The sequence below is a fragment of the Danio rerio genome, chromosome 1 (genome assembly GCF_049306965.1).
Source record: "Danio rerio strain Tuebingen ecotype United States chromosome 1, GRCz12tu, whole genome shotgun sequence".
Lineage (NCBI taxonomy): Eukaryota > Metazoa > Chordata > Actinopteri > Cypriniformes > Danionidae > Danio > Danio rerio.
The window spans coordinates 468591-490690 of record NC_133176.1 but is presented as its reverse complement, the minus strand read 5'-3'; the positions used below and the strand labels follow the sequence as shown (position 1 = coordinate 490690).

The window sequence follows — 22100 nt, the reverse complement described above, 5'->3', positions numbered from 1 at the left end:
TTTTGTCAAATCTTATTAATTTCTTAATAGTGCAAGTACAATATTTGAAAAATGCTATTGACAACAGCATCAGACCAATTTCAAAATACACTAGCGGCCAACCAGCAGTAAATGCCTAGAGTTTCATCTGCTGTTAAACACTAGCCAAGAGCGCCATCTGCTCTTAAAAATTAGTCTAGAGCTCCATCTGCTGTTTAACATTAATCTGCTGTAAAAACCAAGCCTACAGCAACAACTAAGCTCAGAATTGATTGAAGAGGAGGTGTAATACAGACCTTGATGGCCGCTTCTCTGAGTGCCTCCAGCCGCTGTCTGCTGCTCTCCTTCATGTTCACCACGTCTCTGAGGTTTCCCTTCAGCACGCGCTGCAGTCCCTCCAGGGCCTGGAACAGGGATCTCTCGCTCTCGTTCAGCTCGCGCTCGAACACCTCCAGCGTGTGGATGCGGAACAGCTTCTCAGCCGGTGCCAGCTCCTGGTTTCGCTGCAGAGCCGCTGCTGCCGTGTCCAGCCTCCGCACCGCTGACTGTTTCTGCCGCAGCAGCGTGGAGAGCCGCCGGCAGTTCTCCGACACCCACTGCTGCCCATGGACGGATCTGTGGAGCGGCTTCTGCTGCAGCGCCACCACCAGGCCGAGGCACAGCACTGCACACAGAGCTCGCATCCCGCACACTGCACACACACACAGTACAGATCCAGACATATGCGGATATTCAAGCACTCAATATATGGTGATAATAGACCTTTTTCACACTTAAGCGCCATCTGCTGTTTAAGAGCAGCCTAGAGCGCCATCTGCTGTTAAACACTAGCCTAGAGCGCCATCTGCTGTTAAACACTAGCCTAGAGCGCCATCTGCTGTTAAACACTAGCCTAGAGCGCCAACTGATGTTAAATTAAAAACGAGCCTAGAGCGCCATCTGCTGTTAAACACTAGCCTAGAGCGCCAACTGATGTTAAATTAAAAACTAGCCTAGAGCGCCATCTGCTGTTAAACACTAGCCTAGAGCGCCAACTGATGTTAACTTAAAAACTAGCCTAGAGTGCCATCTGCTGTTAAACACTAGCCTAGAGCGCCATCTGATGTTAAACACTAGCCTAAAGTGCCATATGCTGTTAAACAATAGCCTAGAGTGCCATCTGCTGTTAACTTAAAAACTAGCCTAGAGTGCCATCTGCTGTTTATGAGCAGCCTAGAGTGCTATCCTGTGTTAAACATTAACCTAGAACACCATCTGCTGTTAAAACACTAGCCTAGAGCACCATCTACTGTTAGCTTAAAAACTACCATAGAGCGCCATCTGCTGTTTAAGAGTAGCCTAGAGCGCAATCTGGTGTTAAACACTAGTCTAGAGCGCCAACTACTGGTAACTTAAAAACTAGCCTAGAGCGCTATCTGCTGTTTAAGAGTAGCCTAGAGCGCCATCTAGAGTTAAACAATAACCTAGAGCTCCATCTGCTGTTAAACACTAGCCTAGAGCGCCATCTGCTGTTAAACACTAGCCTAGAGCGCCATCTACTGTTAAACACTAGCCTAGAGCGCCATCTGCTGTTAAACACTAGCCTAGAGCGCCAACTGCTGTTAAACACTAGCCTAGAGCGCCATCTGCTGTTAAACAATAGTGTAGTGCCCCATCTGCTGTTAACTTAAGCTATGAATTAACCTTTATTAAATAACTTTTATTATACTTATATCATGCAGCTTTATGGTATTCATGCTATAAAGTAGGAGAGCTGGAGAAATCACCTGACTTATGAACACGAGCACACTCCCGAGTCTGAAAGTGTGTCAGTTTGAGCTTGTTTAGGTGTGTCTCCAACTAGACAAACAACCCAACGTGTGTTTAGCAGCCGTCACACCTACATCCTACAGCTAAATACAGCTTAATGTCCCTGACGTACACTGATATGCAGCCGTGTTTCCTCAACAGTGCGTCAGTGTAATAATGTGTGTGTGTGTATACGGAAAACAACACTGCTGGAGCTCAGACTAGCAGAGAGATGCAGATACTAGAATGTGGCATAACAGGGTCAATGTCATGCCAGAGAATAAATGACAGCTATTTAGGCATCTGTTGGAAGATGATAAAAAGATTAGTTCATTTTACTTTACCTTTTTTACACAATAACAGCACTTAAAGTTTTTAGTTTTAAAGTTATAAGAGGGATGTTTTTGAAATGAGATATATGCACACACACACACACACACACACACACACACACACACACACACACACACACACACATATATATATATATATATATATATATATATATATATATATATATATATATATATATATATATATATATATATATATATATATATATATATATATATACGTATATATGTCAGAATTATTCGCCCCCGTTTATTTTTTTCCTCCAATTTCTGTTTAACCAAGAGCAGATTTCTTCAAAAAATAAAAAATAAAAACTGCTTTTATTCTAGCCAAAATAAAACAAAGACTTTCTCCTGAAAAAAAAAATATTATCAGAAATACTTTGAAAATTTCCTGGATCTGTTCAACATAATTTGGGAAATATTTAAAAAAAATCTAAATAAAAAAAAAAAATCAAAACGGGGCTAATAATTCTGACTTCAACTATGTGTGTGTGTGTGCATATATATATATATATATATATATATGTACACACAGTGCTCAGCATATACAAGTACACCCCTAACAAATCTCTCTTTTAAATTCATATCTTTAATAGGAAGCTCTACAATAATAATTTGTGCATAATTATATCAGTCAGAACTGAGGCAAAATCTGGAGATCATTTAACAAAATAAATTACGATAACGCTCCAAAAACTATTACAGGCAAATTTATGTTATAGAAAAATAATATATACACATTTAAAATAGAAAAAATAATGAGAAGCTAAAAAAATTGACAAATTTAGTTGAAATTTAGTAGGTTGCAATGTTTATTTGCAATATTTCGCTTGAATTTAATTGTATTATCTTTCAATTTCTAAATATATTTGGTGACTAATATTATAAGTAATACAATTAATAATATTATTTTACTAAATATATCCGATTAGGAAATTATTTTGTTTAAATACACCAAAATACATTACCTACAGTTGAAGTCAGAATTATTCACCCCCCTTTGATTTTTTTATTTATTTATTTTTTGAATATTTTCTAAACGATGTTAAACAGAGCAAGGAAATCTTCACAGTATGTCTGATAATATTTTTTTCTTCTGGAGAAAGCTTTATTTGTTTTGTTTCGGCTAGAATAAAAGCAGTTTTTAATTTTTTAAAAAACATTTTAGGGACAAAATTATTAGCCCCTTTAAGCTCATTTTTTTCTGATAGTCTACAGAACAAACCATCGCTACACAATAATTTGCCTAATTACCCTAACCTGCCTAGTTAACCTTATTAACCTAGTTAAGCCTTTAAATGTCACTTCAAGCTGTATAGAAGTGTCTTGAAAAATAATATTTACTGTCATCATGGCAAAGATAAAATAAATCAGTTACAAGAAATAAGTTATTAAAACTATTATGTTCAGAAATGTGTTGAAAAAAATCTCTCCATTAAACAGAAATCGGGGAAAAAATTAAACAGGGTGGCAAATAATTCAGGGTGGCTAATAATGCTGACTTCAACTGTATATTCACTGAGAAATGGAGAAAAATATACATTTTCAAAATGGGGTGTACTTAATTATGCTGAGCTCTGTGTGTGTGTATACATACACACACACATACACACAATATTTTTTATTAATTATTTATTTATTTATCATTAATGTAGGGTTTTGATAATTAAATAACACAATCTAGTTCGTGTATTGAGCACTAAAAGCATGACAATGACACTGTGCAGGAGTTAGAGCACACCAGCACATATTCCACTAGTTCATAATTCGCCTTAGTGAAAGTGGGAGGAGCTTTGAGCAGAAATGATGAATGAAATCATCAATAATGAGCAGTGTCCAGAGTCAGGGAAGTGATGCCATGGTCACCTTTATTTAACAAAACAGCCTTTAGTATTAATAACGATCACAAACAACACTGAGGACATGCTCCATATTTTAATAAACTATATGTGCATATCATATGATAGAGAAGTGAGACAGCACTGTTTAACATTAAGAATCAATTTACACCAAACAACTAACCACTGACAACACCACACTCCTCAAATATACATGTATGCATGTCGCTGTGTCATTATTAAGTCAGATTTCTGCAGAATTATGATCTCATCTAACGCTGAACACCGCTGATTATTTTACTGAGGACAAATCCACCTTCACGGCAGTTTAAAGAGCATCTGCTACACGACATTCTGCATTATAATGATGAGGAAAACAGGAGTCGCTCATACCTGCTCAGTGCGGAGAGGCGAACTGGAGGAACTAGTCACAGAAAAAAACGAGGAACAATCGCGCTCTTGTGACGTCACACACCGCGACTCCCGAACCGGAGAGAGAGACGGAGACCCGCTGCTCTGAGAGAAACAACCGGAGAGAGAGACACTCGGAGCAGGAGAAGGTAACTGAGACACATGATGATGATCATGATAATGATGATCAGTGTTTACGGACGTGTTTCGCGGGCTCGCCTCCTGACAGACTCACCGGAGCCGTTCACTCTCCGTTAAACCGCCGTGGAGCTCGCGGAAAACGAACAAGCACCAAATCCGTGTGTGTGTCTTTCTAAGCGGCTACTGTCTGCTGTTTTATTTCATGTTTATGCTAATATTTCTGACACTGTTCGACTGAATCAAAACAATCGACCGGGCATTCTGGGTAATGTAGTTCCTATCCCGCACTCACATAATCAACGCTGATCAACGAGTCGTTATGTTTGACTATAAACATGTGAAACTCACGTCAAACAAAAAAAAATAGTTCTGAATTGATTGAAGTCGTTCCCACCGTCGTCCGTCGAATTAAACTTGAACAGCCGCATGTGTGTTGAAACTACAACTCCTCTGAACGCAGTGTCGCGCATGCGTACATGATGTTTCTGAATTTGGGGGCGTTTTCAAACTGGTGGGTGTTTCTAAAATCATGCAATAGAACTGATCCATCATATGTGACCTTAACCCTCGCTATGACAGCAGCCAATCAGATAGCTCTCTTTTACTTTGATCACGCCCACTTTCATGCAAGGCAGAAGGAAGAGGGCAGCATTGATCAAACCAAACACACAGGAACAGTCAGTCAGTGTTGATGTGTTTGAATAAACGCTCTGTTCAGCTAATTCATGCATGCATATATTGGTTTATCGCTTCTGAGTAATTATCAGTTCAAGTGCATGCTACTGCTCATGTTTACACTTTAGGGATGGTGTTTTCTGCAATGGGAGATTACAGGATATGAAGTCATTATTGAACAAAGGCAGAACTGTAAGATGCAAACTCAAAATTTGAGGAAAAAATGCAAACTTCATATGTAACTTCAGATTTAAAATGAAAGTCAAAATTGACAACTCGAAAATGTAGAAGAAAACATTTGAATATGTGTATATTGTATGTATATAATGTAATAATGATGTAAAGAATAAATCACAAGACATAAAATCAACAACTTGTATTCTTAAAGTAGGAATTGTGAAGTTCAGAATTTAAAAATAAATTAGGTATTAAGAAATTAACTTGAGTAAAAATCCTTGCAAGATTTAATTTAATAATAATTTAATAAATGCATAATTATTATTATTATTATTTCATTCATTTAATTTCCTACGGTTTATTAATTCAGGGGTCGCCACAGCAGAATTAACCGCCAACTATTCCAGCATATGTTTTACACAGCGGATGCCCTTCCAGCTGCAACCTAGTACTGGAAAACGCCCATATACACTCATTCACACACACACACACACACACACACACACACACACACACACACACTCATACACTATGGCCAGTGTAGTTGATCAGTTCCCCTATAGCACATGTGTTTGGACTGTGGGGGAAACCGGAGCACCCGGAGGAAACCCACGCCAACACGGAAAGAACATGCAAACTCCACACAGAAACACCAACTGACACATGAGTATAGAATATATTTATTTACTGTACTAATGGTGTACAGCAGGGCTGACGGGTTGTGTTAATGTTCTCAAACTGTCACTCATTCCCTCTGTCTTCTCCAACAGATCCGTCATTTGATCCTGCAGAAATTAACCCATCTGTTCTGCCTGACCCACAATGACTGCAGCCTGAAGACAGAAAAGCTCAGAGACTCCATGAAAACAGCAGTGGACCGGAGGAAGCTGGACCTGCTCTACAGCCGCTACAAAGGTCTGCTGTCAGTGACTGTGAGCTGCATGCAGAAGGACTGCTGAAGTGCCCTGAAATGTGCAGTTTTTATTAGATTTTTGACCTAATTTCTTTCTTTTTTTTTTTTTTGCTTTATTAACAGAAACAGTAATGTACAGTTTTATTATACAACAAAATCACTTCACTATTCTTAACAAGAAGGATTAAATAAGAAGAAATTAAATAAGAAAATAAATAAGTAAATAAATAAATGAATAAATAAATTAATTAGTTAATTAATAAATAAGTAAATAAATTAATTAATAAATAAATAAAGTAAATAAATAAATTCATGAATAAATAAGTAAATGAATAAATAAATAAGCAAATAAATAAATAAATAAGCACATAAATAAATGAATAAATAAATAAATAAGTAAATAAATAAAAAAGCAAATAAATAAATGAATAAATAAATAAGTAAACAAGTAAATAAATAAAAAAGCTAATAAATAAACAAATAAATAAATAAAAAGTAAATAAATAAATTCATGAATAAATAAATAAGTAAATAAATAAATGAATAAATAAGTGAATAAGTAAATAAATAAGCAAATAAATAAATGAATAAATAAATTAATGAATGAATTAATGAATGAATAAATAAATAAATTAATTAAATTTAATTAAACCCACACCAACACGGGGAGAACATGCACACTCCACACAGAACTCCACACAGAAACACCAACTGACCCAGCCGGGACTCAAACCAGCGACCTTCTTGCTGTGAGGCCACAGTGCTAACCACTGAGCCACCGTGCCACCCTAGTTTTAATAATGTATCTAGTAATTATTTACATACATACGTGTGCGCGTGTGTGTGTGTGTGTTTTACCTGCGCTGTGCTGTTCTGCAGATCCACAGGATGAGAATAAGATCGGTGTGGACGGGATCCAGCAGTTCTGTGACGACCTCATGCTGGATCCGGCTAGCGTTAGCGTCCTCATCGTAGCCTGGAAGTTCAGAGCCGCGACGCAGTGCGAGTTCAGTCGGCAGGAGTTCCTGGACGGCATGACGGACCTCGGGTCAATAACACACACACACACACACACACACACACACACACACACACACACACACACACACACAAAGACACACAAGTACATAAAAACACACATAAGAACATAAAACATACACAAACACACACATACACAAGCTCATGCCTGCATACGTGTACATAAATACACACACAAGTACATAAAAACACACACACACACACAAGTACATCCTGTATATGCATGCATGCATACATGCACATACAACAACACACACACACAAACACACAAGTTCATGCACACACACAATCACACACAGTGGATGTGAATTCACTGCAGATCTTGACTCGGTATGTGTGTGTGTGTGTGTGTGTGTGTTGTGCTGTAGTTGTGACAGTCCAGAGAAGCTGAAGAGTCTTTTACCCAGACTGGAGCAGGAGCTGAAGGATTCTGGGAAATTCAGAGACTTCTACCGCTTCACCTTCAGCTTCGCCAAGAGTCCCGGACAGAAGTGTTTAGGTGAGAGATCAAGAGAGGGCCAGTGCTGTCATCTCTGAGCGTGCGCGTGTGTGTGTTTGTGCATCTGTGCGGATGTGTGTGTGTATGTGTATATGTCTGTCTGTCTGTTTGTGTGTGTGTCTTATATCTGTTTTTTGAGTGTGTGTGTGTGTGTTCTGTGTCTGTATGTTTGTTTGTGACTGTGTGTGTGTGAGTGTGTGTGTTTTAGTCAGTTTCTGTGTGTACGTGTGAATGTTTGTGTGAGTTTGTGCGTGTGTAGGTGTGCATGTGTGTGTCTATGTCTGTTTGTTTGTGACTGTGTGTGTATTTGTGTGTGTCTGTTTGTTTCTGTGTATGCATATTTGTGTGTGTGCGTGTGTGTGTGTGTGTGCATGTGTGTCTAGGTCAGTTAGTTTGTGTATTTGTGTGTCTGTCTGTTTCTGTGTGTGTGTGTGTGTGTATGTCCATGTGTCTATGTTTGTGTCTGTGTATATGTACGCATGTGTGTATGTGTGTGTGAAGTGTTTCTGTGTGTGTGTGTCTGTTTCTGTGTGTGTGTATGTCCATGTGTCTAGGTTTGTGTCTGTGTATATGTATGCTTGTGTGTATGTGTGCACATCTGTGTCTTTGTGTGTGCGTGTGTCTGTGCGCATGTGCGCGGGTCTATTTAAGTGTGTGTGCGCCTGTGTGTGTCTGTAATCAGTGTGTGTTTATGTGTGTGTGTTTCTCAGATCTGGAGATGGCGGTGGCCTACTGGAACCTCATTCTCAGTGGACGCTTCAAGTTTCTGGGCCTGTGGAACACGTTCCTCCTGGTACAGCACTCTATAATGACTAGATCCTACAGCTATCAACGACTGCATGCTCCTATTTTCATTATCATTTGAATATTACACACACTTTAGCAGTAGAGAAGGATGTAAACAACACCTTTATGCACTGCACCCGATGTCACGCGCTCCAGCACAAAGACCATTGCTACAGTGGTTACCTAGCAACATAAGAAACGCAGTGCACTGTTTCCTCTAGTCAACAAAAGGGCAGTGTGTTGCTCCAGCGTTGACATGTCGTATCTAATCTCCTGTTAAATACACTGGGTGTTAACGTCAGTGATGTGAGGCTGGAGTAGTGTTATATGACAGCTGAACTGATGAGGGTTTTGCTTCTCCTTCATCTTGTTTCTGTAAAGGAGCATCATAAGAAGTCCATCCCTAAGGACACCTGGAACCTGCTGCTGGACTTCGGGAACATGATCGCGGACGACATGTCAAACTATGACGAGGAGGGTCAGTCAGTCCCACACACTGCATGAGCTTACACTCATTTCTGATATAGATGGCTAATATGGACTTGCGGGAACATTTAGTGTCTCCAAGATAAATCTTCTATTATTTTTCAAAGATTTTAATGAAACAGTGTTGAATATTAACACCAGTTATATTATAGGTTATCACTCAAAATACTGTGTTGTGGCGGCATGGTGGCTCAGTGGTTAGCAATGTTGCCTCAAAGCAAGAAGGTTGCTGGTTCGAGTCCCGGCTGGTTCAGTGTGTGTTTCTGTGTGGAGTTTGCATGTTCTCCCCGTGTTGGTGTGGGTTTCCTTTGGGTGCTCCGGTTTCCCCCACAGTCCAAACACATGCACTATAGGGGAACTGATCAACTACACTGGCCGTAGTGTATGAGTGTGTGTGTGTGTGTGGGTGGGTGTTTCCCAGTGCTGGGTTGCAGCTGGATAGGCATTTGCTGTGTAAAACATATGCTGGAATAGTTGGTGGTTCATTCCACTTTGAAATAGATTGAATGAATGATTGAATACTGTTTGTTTGTGTATTTAGGGGCATCTTGTTTTGTAAATATGAACATGATCAGTCAGTTAAACAACATTTAGTATCAGGATCTCTGTCATGTTTAGGCACTTTGCATTATTTTACATGAATAATTGATTCAGTTTACTGTAAATTATACGTTTCTATATTTTATAAATATGTATATCATTCCAGTTTAAGCAAAATGAATGTATAATGTATCTGCTATTTGAAAGCGAGTCACATGTGTGTATTTATTTACATTTATTATTATACATTTATTATATTTGTGCTTAATAAATGCATGTTTGACAAACACTGATCATCTTTTTTTTTCTAAAATTGAACATTTCTTGCGTCAGATGAATAGATTACGCTTGAAAGCCTGTCTGATTAATACTGGCCTTGTATTTATTGAGTGTTTTGCTGTGTCGTAGGTGCGTGGCCGGTGCTCATCGATGATTTTGTGGAGTTTGCTCGGCCGATCGTTACAGCAGAAAACCTCCAGACTCTATAATGAGCGCTGACAAGAGGACGAAACAGATAAATGGAGAATGGACATTACGATAGCGCTCTACAATAACAGCACAGGGATAATGATGGACTAATATGTAAATTAAACATTAATATATTATGAACTAATGATGAGTTGAGGCATGTACTAATCAGGAACTAACTTTAACTACATCATGAGTGAATAATGCCTAGATTAATTACTTGTTAGTACATGTCAGGTAATCGAAATATTAATTAAGACTTTAGTTTAAGCTAATTGTAACTAACATGAGCTGTTAATGTATGTTTATGTCATGACTTTACTTGACGGGCCACATTATTAATATGAACTCCTTATTAATAACTCATGAACTCGGTGTTGAAACTGCTCATATTGATGTAAACTGAAGACTTTCTATTGTCTTTCAGTGTAAACACACACTCATCAGACATGCATGACTATTACGTTAAACACAGAAGTTATTATTAATGAGGTAATAATAATAAAGTGCTCCTTTAAACTGTGTTTACATTGAAAAGCAACCTGTATACATCATAACATATAGTTTAAACACAAGTAATTAATAATTAGTTAATAATAATAATAATAATAATGTGCCCCTTCAAGGAAAGTCATGACATAAACATACTCTAACAGCTCATGAGTTCATGTCAGCTACATTTAGCTTGAACTAAAGTGTTAACTAATATATTAATTAATAAACACAATAAGTAATTAAGCTAGCCATTTCTCTCTCATGAACTCATGTTGTAGATAAAGTTAGTTCCTGATTAACTCATCATTTGTTCATTATAAGTGGCGTTTAATTGACATATTAGAGCATTATTGTGTGTGTGTGGTCATTATAGAGTGTTAGTGACATTACTAACACAGAGCGACGTGTGTGAGTGTGTTTGAATGCAGCGTGACAGACAGATACCGAGGGGTTTTGTGCTGTTTTGGAAGTTTTCTAACACAGTGTCTGCTTGTTTGTTCTGTGATCATCAGAGTCGGCAGTTCAGCTCAACATCAGTGTTATACTGTATATGTAAATAAAGATGATTTAACACAATGCATTCTCCTGTCTCATTATTTGTAATATGTGTATCATGCTTCATGTGGTGTTTTTAAATATTATTAGCAACAGGAATAAATGAAAACTTAATAAACATAATAATAAAAAAGAGATAGTATTTATAAAACAATTGTCTAATTATCTTTGTTGTCTGTTTATTTTAAGTTGAATCAATATTTGCATGAAACATCTATAATGTGTATTTCAATGTGTATGTATGAGTATATGTGTGTGTTTGTGTGCCTGTGTATACATGTGTGTATGGGTATATAGATCCTTTTGATGGATGTAAACAATAGCAATAGTCCTACATACTGTGCATCTGTAGAGTGTTGACAGCTTCACTGTTTCCACATGTGTTTATGTCACAGTCTTATTCCACAATGGAGTAAATTGGTTGATTTCCTCAACATTCTACACACAATCCCCCATAATGACAATGTGGAGAAACAGTTTTTGAAATTGTTGCAGATTTATTACAAATAAAAAGCTGATAAATCAGATGTACATCAGTGTTCTCAGCCTTTGCTCAATACTGTGTTGATGCTCCTTTGGCAGTGATTACAGCGTCGAGTCTTTCTGAATATGATGCTCGAGCTCTGCACAGCTGTCTTTAGGGATGTTCGCCCGTTCCTCTTTGCAGCACCTCTCAAGCTCTATCAGGTGGGAAGTGACGATGTACAGCCATTTCCAGATCTCTCCAGAGATGCTCAATAGGATTTAGGTCTGGGCTCTGGCTGGGCCACTTACATTCACCGAGTTGTTGTTGTTGTGCCGCTCCATTGATGTGTTGTCGGTGTGCTTTGGGTCATTGTCCTGCTGGAAGATGAAGTGTCGCCCCAGTCTGAGGTGGAGAGCACTCTTGTGCAGGTCTTCATTCAGGATGTCTCTGTACATCGCTGCGTTCATCTTTCCCTCTACCCTGACTAGTCTTCCAGCTCCTGCTGCTGAAACACATCCCCACAGCATGATGCCAACACCACCATGCTTCACTGTAGGGATGCTGTTAGCCTGCTGATGAGCGCCGCCTGCTGTTCTCCAAACGTAACGCCTGGCGGTTACTCCAAACAGTTCAGTTTGAGTCTTCAGATGGAAACTCCAGGCGGGGAGTGTCTTCCGTCTGGCCGCTCCACCATACAGACGCCTGATTGGTGGATTGCTGCACAGATGGTTGTCCTTCTGTAAGCTTCTCCTCTCTCCACAGAAGAGCGCTGGAGCTCAGACAGAGTGACCATCGGGTTATTGATCACCTCCCTGACTGAGGCCCTTCTCCCCGATCACTCAGCTTAGATGTCCGGCCAGCTCTAGGAAGAGTCCTGCTGGTTAAACATCTTCACTGACGGATGATGGAGGCCGCTGTGCTCACTGGAGCTTTCAGAGCAGCAGAAATGTTTCTGTCACCTTCCCCAGCCTTGTGCCTCCAGACAATCCTGTCTCTGAGCTCTACAGACAGTTCCTTTGTCTTCATGCTTGTTTTATGCTTTGACATACACTGTCAACCCTGGGCTCTTATATAGACAGGTGTAGCCTGATCAGATCATGTCCATCAGCTGAATTGAGCACAGCTGAACTCCAATGAAGCTGCTGAGACATCTCCAGAATGATCAGTGGAGACAGAATGAATTTTCAACCATTTAATAACTCTTTTCCACATTGTCATTATGGGGGATTGTGTGTAGAATGTTGAGGAAATCAATCAGTTTAATCCATTTAGGAATAAGACTGAAACATAAACATAAAATCCAGTCATGACTGAATTCCCTCTTTTAACTAATAGTTTGACAACAAGCAGGAATTGTTCATGGGTCAGTGACATCAGCACATTGAAATGGTCTATATGTGTGTGTGTGTGTGTGTGTGTTACCGCAGTGGGGGCTCCAGTGGTCTCCAGTACAGCCCAGTCTCTCGTTCTCCCACAGCTGTTGCCTTTTTAGGAGACACCTGATCGCCACACAAAGAGCTGCTGATAAGAGTGTGTTGGTCAGATGATGGTCAGCCTCTGTCACACACACACTGATGGAGAAGTTCCAGGCGGCGATGGTTCTGGGAGCGGTGGGAGACGCGCTGGGCTCCCGCTGGCAGACCTGCAGCTCGGGCTCTCAGATCCAGCAGGAGCTCCGGGCCCTCGGGGGACTCGCGGCCCTTAAACTGGATGCAGAACACTGGCCACTGAGTGACGGAGCCCTGATGCACATGACCACCGCTGAGGCCCTGATCACTGGTGAGAGAATCACACACACACACACACACACACACACACATATGCTCATATAAACACGTACACTGACCTTTAAGCCACCATTTTATTTTTTTTTGTGTGTGTGTGTGTGTGTGTGTGTGTGTGTGTGTGTGTGTGTGTGTGTGTGTGTGTGCTAAAGCTGTCACAGTAGTTCATGCAGAGTTAATGTGTGTGTTATTGACAGATGCTGCTGGTTGTGTTGTTTCCAGACGTGTGTGTGTGTGTGCGCTTGTGAGTGTGTGTTTTTGTTCAGTGTCTGTAGATGAGGTTTTAAAGCTGCTGAGAATAGAGCTGAATTAGTCTGAATCCCTCCTCACTGACACACACACACACACACACACATCTGTCCTCACAGCGGCGTGACACGCATGCTTTCCTCTGCATGACTCATAAACACACACACACACACACACACACACACACACACACACACATATACTGCACTCTTTTCCTTACACACACAAACACACTATCTTATAGTCAAACTACACAACTCACACATCATCACAAATACTAGCAGCACACACACACACACACAACCACACTAAACAATGAACATACACACATTCACAGTCACACATCTCTTACATACACTAACACATACATACACACTCTCTCTCTCTCTCTAACACACACACACACACACACAGTCTTATATTCAAACAAACAACACACTCTTACATACACATATAAACACAGACACAACATGCCCTCACACACACACACACACACACACACACACACACACACACACTCACAAACACACTCTTTCTCTCACACGTATAAACACACACTCCCACATATGCACTCTCTCTCTATCTCTCTCTCACACATACACACACACACACACACACACACACACACACACACACAGTCTCACATGCATACACATACACTCACACAAACATACACATTTTCTCTTTCTCACACACACACTCTCACACACTGATAAGGGCCCCAGAATAGAGCTGCGGGTCACGGTCGTCCATTTCCATGCTAATACGGCGTGCCACACACTAATCTCTGCTAGTGCGGTAAATAACGGAGCCTTAGTGTGTTCCCCTGATGCTGTAATCCAGCAGGAGTGCGCACACACACACACACACACACACACACACACACAAACACAGCTCAGATGCTGCACGCCGAGTGCCCTTAAACAGGAGCTGACGACACTGGAGGATCAGAACACTGCTTATCATCCACATTCCACATCAGCACACACACACACACACACACACACACACACACACACAACAGTCTGCATATAACACACACACACTCACCCTGTAATAGAGTGTATGGAGTCTCCAGCAGCTGATGGAGGGTCTTCAGTTCAGCCTTCATCTGTTCCCCAGAGCCCTAATCAGTGTGTGTGTGTGTGTGTGTGTGTGTGTGTGTGTGTGTGTGTGTGTGTGTGTGTGTGTGTGTGTGCTCAGATTACTGGTGTCTGGAGGATCTGTACCGTGAGCTGGTGCGGCTCTATGTGGAGGCCATGGTGAGTCTGCAGGGTCGAGTCCCGGAGCCCAGCACTGTGGAGGGCTGTGCAAACCTCAAACCACACAACTTCCTGCTGGCCTGGCACACACCCTTCAACGAGAAAGGTACACACACGTACACGTACACGTACACACACACACACACACACACACACACACACACACACACACACACACACACACACACACACAGTATATTTGAGCTGTTTACCTCTACAAACGAGTTGATGAGTTCATGAATCTTCTGATGTGTAAATGATTCCTCAGGTCTGTCCATGACTCTTATTATCTGTAAATGACTCTTCTGAACTCTTCATGACTCTTCTGATCATTAAATGACTCCTGTGATCTGTAAACAAATTTTCTGATCTGTTTATGAATCATTTTATCAGTTCATGACTATTCTGAACTGTTCACTCTTCTGATCTGATCATGACTTTTCTGAACTATCCATGACTCTTCTGATCAGTAAGCAACTCCTGTGATCTGTAAATGTCTCCTCTGAACTGTTCATGACTCTTCCGATCTGTTCGTAACTCCTGTGCTCCATTCATGACACTTCTGATCTGGAAAAGACACTTCTGATCTGTTCATAACTCCTTTGAACAGTTCAAGACTCCTGTGATCTGTACATGACTCTTTTTATCAGTAAATGACTCCTCTAAACTGTTCATATCTTCTCTGATCAGTGAATGATTCCTGTGATTAGTAAATGACTCCTCTGGTCAGTGAATGACTCCTCTGGTCAGTGAATGACTCCTCTTGTCAGTAAATGACTCCTCTGGTCAGTAAATGACTCCTCTGGTCAGTGAATGACTCCTCTGGTCAGTGAATGACTCCTCTGGTTAGTAAATGATTCCTGTGATCAGTAAATGACTCCTCTGGTCAGTGAATGACTCCTCTGGTCAGTAAATGACTCCTCTGGTCAGTAAATGACTCCTCTGGTCAGTGAATGATTCCTGTGGTCAGTAAATGACTCCTCTGGTCAGTGAATGATTCCTGTGATCAGTAAATGACTCCTCTGGTCAGTAAATGACTCCTCTGGTCAGTAAATGACTCCTCTGGTCAGTGAATGACTCCTCTGGTCAGTGAATAACTCTTCTGGTCAGTAAATGACTCCTCTGGTCAGTAAATGACTCCTCTGGTCAGTGTATGACTCCTCTGGTCAGTAAATGATTCCTGTGGTCAGTAAATGACTCCTCTGGTCAGTAAATGATTCCTGTGATCAGTGAATGACTCCTCTGGTCTTCTCCTGACTCCTATGTTCTGTTTGTCCTGCAGGTTCTGGTCACGGAGCCGCCACTAAAGCCATGTGTATAGGGATGCGCTACTGGCAGCCGGAGCGGCTTCACACATTGGTGGAAGTGAGCATCGAGGCAGGCCGAATGACCCACAACCACCCCATAGGTGCTCCATCATCCTCCCCCTCCTCCTCCTCAGATGAAGAGCGCCCCCTGTCCTCCGTGTCCCTCATGTCTCTGTGTGTGTCCTCAGGGTTTCTGGGCTCTCTCTGCACGGCTCTCTTCGCCTCGTTCGCAGTGCAGGGCCGTCCGCTGGTCAGCTGGGGTCGAGAGCTCCTGAAGACGCTCCCCAAAGCAGAGGAGTACTGCAGGAAGACCATCCGCCACATGGCAGGTGACCCAGCCGCTCTGCTGACCCCCGCTGACCCCTCCAGATCATTAAAGGGGATCCAGCCTTAATGCTCAACAGGAACTCAGTGTATTTGTTATAATCAGTCTTAGCATCACGGTGGCTCAGCGGTTTGTTAAGTCGCCTCACAGCAAGAAGTTTGCTGGTTCGAGTCCCGGCTGGGTCAGTTAGTGTTTCTGTGTGGAGTTTGCATGTTTGCAATTGGGAGGTGATGGTGAACTGAAGAGCAGGGGGTTGGGGGCTTTGGAGGGGATGAGGAGGTGATCGCGAACTGAAGGCCGGGGTGGGGGGGATTGAGAGGTGATGGTGAACTGAAGGGCGGGGGGTGGTTTGGGGGGATTCGGAGTGTGTATGGGTGTTTCCCATTACTGGGTTGCAGCTGGAAGGGCATCCACTGTGTAAAACATATGCTAGAATAGTTGGCGGTTCATTCCGCTGTGGCGCCGCCTGATTAATAAAGAGACTAAGCTGAAGGAGAATGAATGCATGAATAATCAGACTTCATCATTCATGTCATCAGTGGTGTAAGCTCCGCCCACTAGTGGCCATCTCTCCCTCTAATAAACTGATTGATCTTGCAGAGTACCAGGAGACGTGGTTCTACTTCGAGGCCAAGTGGCAGTTTTATCTGGAGGAGCGCGGGATTGAAGACGGACAGAGCAAACCCTCCTTTCCTGAGAGATACGACGCAGACGAGACGGACAGGGTAAACACACTCTAACACACTTTAAACACACGCGCACACACACACACACACACACATACATGAACACACCTTTACCTGATAAAGACAGGAAAAGTATGTGTGTGTTTGTGTGTGTGTGTGTGTGTGTGTGTGTGTGTGTGTGTGTGTGTGTGTGTGTGTTTGTGTGTGTGTTCCTGTAGATGTATAAGCGCTGGAGTTCTGAGGGCTGTGCGGGTCGGCGGGGTCACGACGCTCCAATGATCGCGTATGATGCTCTGCTGGCGGCCGGATCCGACTGGGAGGAACTCTGCAGACGCGCTATACTGCACGGAGGTACACACACACACACACATGCACACATATACACACAAACATAGGCACACACACAAACAGACTGACAGACAGACAGACACACACACACACACACACACACACACACAGACAGACACATAATTGCACAGACACGCGCACACACATACATATAAACAGAGGAACACACACGCATACACCAAGAAAAACACACACATGTAGTATGCATATGTAGTCTTATTTTGTTAGTGTGTGTGTGTGTGTGTGTGTGTGTATTCACTAGTGTGTTTTCACCAGTGTTTGTGTCGTCTGTTTGTGTGTTCACCTTTGTGTGTGTATGTGTATGCGTGTGTGTGTTCATACGTGTGTAGTTTTACTTGAACGTTTGTCCGTGTGTGTGTGTGTGTGTGTGTGTGTGTGTGTGTGTTCTCCTGTTCACTTTCTGGTTTGTGTGTTCAACTGTGTGTGAGTTTGTGTGTTCACCTGTATGTGTGTGTGTGTGTTCACCTGTATGTGTGTGTGTTCAGGAGAGAGCAGTGCTACAGGTCTGATCTCCGGCTGTCTGTTCGGGCTCCTCCATGGCCTCAGTGCGGCCCCCACCGGCCTCCATCAGGATCTGGACAGGAGAGAGAAACTGCAGGACCTGGGAGAGCGACTGTACCGAGCAGCGGCGCTAGAGAAGTAAAGCGACACACGGACACGCGCACGCACATGCGCACGCACATGCGCGCACACACACACACACACACACACACACACACACACACACACACACACACACACACACACACACACACACACATGCACATTATTAGTGTTTCTCTGATCAATCTAATTGACATTATACACGACTCACACAAGGTGGCGCCAAACTCTGAGCAGTTAAAGGGACAGTTCACACAACAACTACACTTCTGTCATCATTTCCTCAGCCCTTGAGGAGTTTCCGTCTTCTGAAACAGTAAAGAAGATATTTTGAAGAATGGTGAACACCTGTAACCATAGTATTTTCCTCCTAGTATGGATGTCAATGGTTTACATATTCAAAGTATCTTCATTTGTGTTCAACAGAAGAAAGAGACTCCTGGAGGTTTATGTGTGCGAGTAAATATCGAGTACATGTAGTTTTATTTGGATGAGCTGCCCCTTTAACCTGATTAATCACATGCTCCTCAGTGTGATTAAATCAAATAAAGGAATATGTATGAAATATTGAGCATTATACCAGGTAAAACAGCTACTCAATCTGTTATTGTTCAACCTAAAGTGCTCTTCATGCTTTTGTAAGTGATGTTTTGGTCATAAATGTAAAGCATCACTGTATATTTAATGAAAACGAGAATCAGACAAGCTGTCAATCATGTGGGAGGCTTTGACCCCAGGGGTGGAGTTTAGAATAGGGGAGTGGTCGAACATATATGGGCGGGACTTGTTTGTGGATTTCAAACGCATGTATTTTGAATATTCATTAAGTAATTAAAGATTGATTTGAAGTCTTATTGAGGAGCTGCTCACTTCACTGACTAATGAACACTGTAACTGGCTTTAGTCATAATTCTGGATAACCGTTTTGGATCTTATGTGGGCGGGGCTTCCTCTCTGAATGTCAATCAAAATGTTTCTGCTGACTGCTTTATTCTAACAAATACAATTCCTCCATGTTCACCATTAGAGGCTGGAGATCTTTCCACACTAATGCTGTGTTAGACCCCTTATTAAAGTGATTTCTGCGTAACAGATCCCCTCTAAAGGCTGTGGCTTCATTCTGAGTACACAGAAACACACTTTTATTCCACAGAGCACAGAGAGACGGACGGCGGATCTCCATCACTTCAACTCTGGATCTGAAATCTGTCAAACAGCTGATCCTGGATCGATCTACACACCCGAAAATCAGAGGAATCCTGGAGGATCTGCTGCTTTACCAAGCCGGAGATCCTCCAAACCCTGTTTCAGCATCTCAGGAGTCTCCGAGGGTCAGTCCACGGCTCAGCGCGTTCCAGCTGCTCAGATCCAAGTTCCTGAAGAGTTCGCAGAAGCCCGGGGTCAGCCGCAGGAGAGAAGTGGGCTCTCTGAATGTCAAGGAGCGCCAGATTAAAGACACACACACGCTGAGAGCCAACGCAAGAGCTGGAATGAAGAGAAAAGCCTCACGTGTTCAGGACATGCTGGAGAAATTTGCAGCACTGGAGAAAAAGGACATGAAGAAACAGACGCAGCGGTGCAGCGGCGGAGACAGTGCGTTCAGCAGCATCATCAAGGCATTCGAGACTTTAGTGACGGCACACAAACACAATCCATCATGCCGGGTCAAGAAACACAGCAGATCTATTGATACACAAGATACACTCAAGAAACTCGGCGGAAAGACAACTGATACACCAGGACTCACAAGCAAAGCAACCGATTCACAAGAACTCATGAACAAATCAACTGATTCACAAGAACTCATGAACAAATCAACTGATTCACAAGAAGAACTCACAACAAAATCAACTGATTCACAAGAACCCATGAACAAATCAACTGATTCACAAGTACTCACAAATGAATCAACTAATTTACCAGTACTCAGAAATAAATTAACTGATTCACAAGTACTCACTGTCAACTCAACTGATTCACAAAGAGTTCTCACAAACATATCAACTGATTCACCACAGGCATTCAAAAGTAAATCAGCTGATTCACAAGTACTCACTGATTCAAATAAAATACTCAGACATAACAAAACAAATTCAGAAGAAATACTCAGGCAACACACCAAAACTGATTCACTAAAAGCATTCAAAACCAAATCAAATGATTCACATGAAGAACTCACAAGTAAATCAACTGATTCACAAGTACTCATGCCCAAATCAAATGATTCCCAAGTACTCAAATGCAAATCAAATGATTCACAAGTACTCACAAACAAATCAAATGATTCACATGAAGTACTCACAAGCAAATCAAATGATTCACAAGAAGTACTCACAAGCAAATCAAATGATTCACATGAAGTACTCACAAGCAAATCAAATGATTCACATGAAGTACTCACAAGCAAATCAAATGATTCACAAGAAGTACTCACAAGCAAATCAAATGATTCACATGAAGTACTCACAAGCAAATCAAATGATTCACAAGAATTACTGACAAGCAAATCAAAAGAATTACAAGTACTCACAACCAAATCAATTGATTCACATGAAGTAGTCATAACCGAATCAACTGATTCATATGAAGTACTCACAAATAAATCAATTGATTCTCATGAAGTACTCACAAACAAACCAAATGATTCACATGAAGTACTCATGACCAAATCAACTAATTCACAAGTACTCAAAAACAAATTAACTGATTCACAAGTACTCACAAACAAATCAACTGATTCACATGAAGTACTCATGACCGAATCAACTGGTTCACATGAAGTACTCACAAACAAATCAACTGATTCACGTGAAGTACTCATGACCGAATCAACTAATCCACAAGTACTCAAAAACAAACCAACTGATTCACCTACAGTATTCATGATTGAATCAACTGATTTACAAGTACTCACAAACAAATCGAATGATTCAGAAGTACTCAAGGGCAAATCAATTGTTTCACATAAAGTACTAATGGCCAAATCAATTGACTCACATGCAGGACAGGACGATTTTGGACAGCAGGACCTGAATGAAGCCTTCAGTTCTGTTGTGTTGGATTCAGAGCAACAAACAGAGGAACATCCAACCATGACCATTCCTCCATCATCAGTCAGGCCTTCTGCTGAAGTCTGGACATTAATGAGCTCCACAAAGCCTCTGGTGCAGACAGGAGATCAACATGAAGAGTGGAATGATGAAGAATCGATTCCTCCTCATGAGACAGACAGACAGCAGGAGCGTTTCTGCTCAGACGCCACCGCCAGCGCTGACCTCAGTTCTAGAGTTTCTGATGGTCAGAAGATGAATGAGGAGAAATCAGGAGAAACACAGAAGTACAGGAGCGTAAACTACAGCGAGCCTTCAGCGAGACTCACCTACATCCCGAAAATCATCCGCTTCACCGACACCTTTAACTTCTGAACACACTGACACATAAACACTGCAGTATCAGTCCTGCTGTCAACATTTACATTCTTGTTCAAGTATTGTTTGAGTTTTTCAACACATTTTTAAATATAATAGTTTTAATAACTACTTTCTAATAACATTTTTATTGCTGTCAAAAGATTAATTGTTATTAATTACATCTAAAATTATGTGTGTGTGTGTGTATATATATATATATATATATATAAATCTTTTAGGTTTGGCATTTTTTGTATTATACATGTGTTTTATTTATAAATAGACAATATTTATACACAGTGAGTACAAACTATAATTTTGGATGTGATTAATCATTTGAGAGCAATGCATATTTTATCTGTGTCATGATGACAGTAGATAATATTTGACTAGTTATTCTGCAAGATATTACAAAGAGTTTCTCCAGAACAATATAATATAGGGTCCTTTGCACTGTTAAACATCATTTGGGAAAGAATAAAAAGTTCACATGA

At 41.2% G+C, this 22100-nt stretch overlaps 3 protein-coding genes and 1 long non-coding RNA gene across 11 annotated transcripts in view; 2 read left to right on the top strand and 2 right to left on the bottom strand.

Moving 5' to 3' along the window:
* The window catches only part of tmco3 (transmembrane and coiled-coil domains 3), an 11782-nt gene extending 6816 nt beyond the window's left edge, over positions 1-4966 (bottom strand). For 2 of the 4 annotated variants that reach the window (XM_073949276.1, XM_073949277.1), the window contains exons 1-2: positions 4355-4966; positions 276-670 (exon numbers count right to left, since the gene is read on the bottom strand). In XM_073949276.1, the coding sequence (XP_073805377.1) occupies positions 276-662 (387 nt within the window). In that variant the 5' untranslated portion in view covers positions 663-670; positions 4355-4966. The remainder of the gene's footprint in view (positions 1-275; positions 671-4354) is intronic. The other 2 variants (XM_073949275.1, XM_073949279.1) reach the window with 1 other exon arrangement.
* Positions 4425-11166, top strand: dcun1d2b (DCN1, defective in cullin neddylation 1, domain containing 2b). Of its 2 annotated transcripts, XR_012397490.1 has the most exons (8): positions 4431-4521; positions 6136-6280; positions 7158-7326; positions 7685-7815; positions 8526-8608; positions 8983-9079; positions 10036-10381; positions 10734-11166. XR_012397490.1 is itself a non-coding variant. In NM_001002156.2 (7 exon segments), coding segments are annotated over 6 exon segments (615 nt in total). In that variant the 5' UTR covers positions 4425-4521; positions 6136-6225; the 3' UTR covers positions 10116-11166.
* On the bottom strand, positions 6023-13172 carry LOC141383747 (uncharacterized). Its single transcript, XR_012404788.1, has 3 exons — positions 13034-13172; positions 7137-7321; positions 6023-6330 (listed from the first exon to the last, which is right to left on the bottom strand). It is a non-coding gene; the product is annotated as an uncharacterized lncRNA (long non-coding RNA).
* adprhl1 (ADP-ribosylhydrolase like 1) lies at positions 13135-22100 on the top strand. Of its 4 annotated transcripts, none has more exons than XM_005167996.6 (8): positions 13153-13390; positions 14848-15012; positions 16189-16314; positions 16402-16542; positions 17139-17263; positions 17443-17575; positions 18079-18232; positions 21200-22100. In XM_005167996.6, exons 1-8 carry the CDS (start codon positions 13186-13188, stop codon positions 21231-21233), a joined length of 1083 nt encoding a protein of 360 aa, XP_005168053.1. In that variant the 5' UTR covers positions 13153-13185; the 3' UTR covers positions 21234-22100. The 4 variants fall into 4 exon arrangements, with proteins under 4 accessions (NP_001006033.1, XP_005168053.1, XP_021328681.1 ...); XM_021473006.3 differs by having other exon boundaries at positions 19350-22100; NM_001006033.2 differs by lacking the exon at positions 21200-22100 and having other exon boundaries at positions 13135-13390; positions 18079-19050.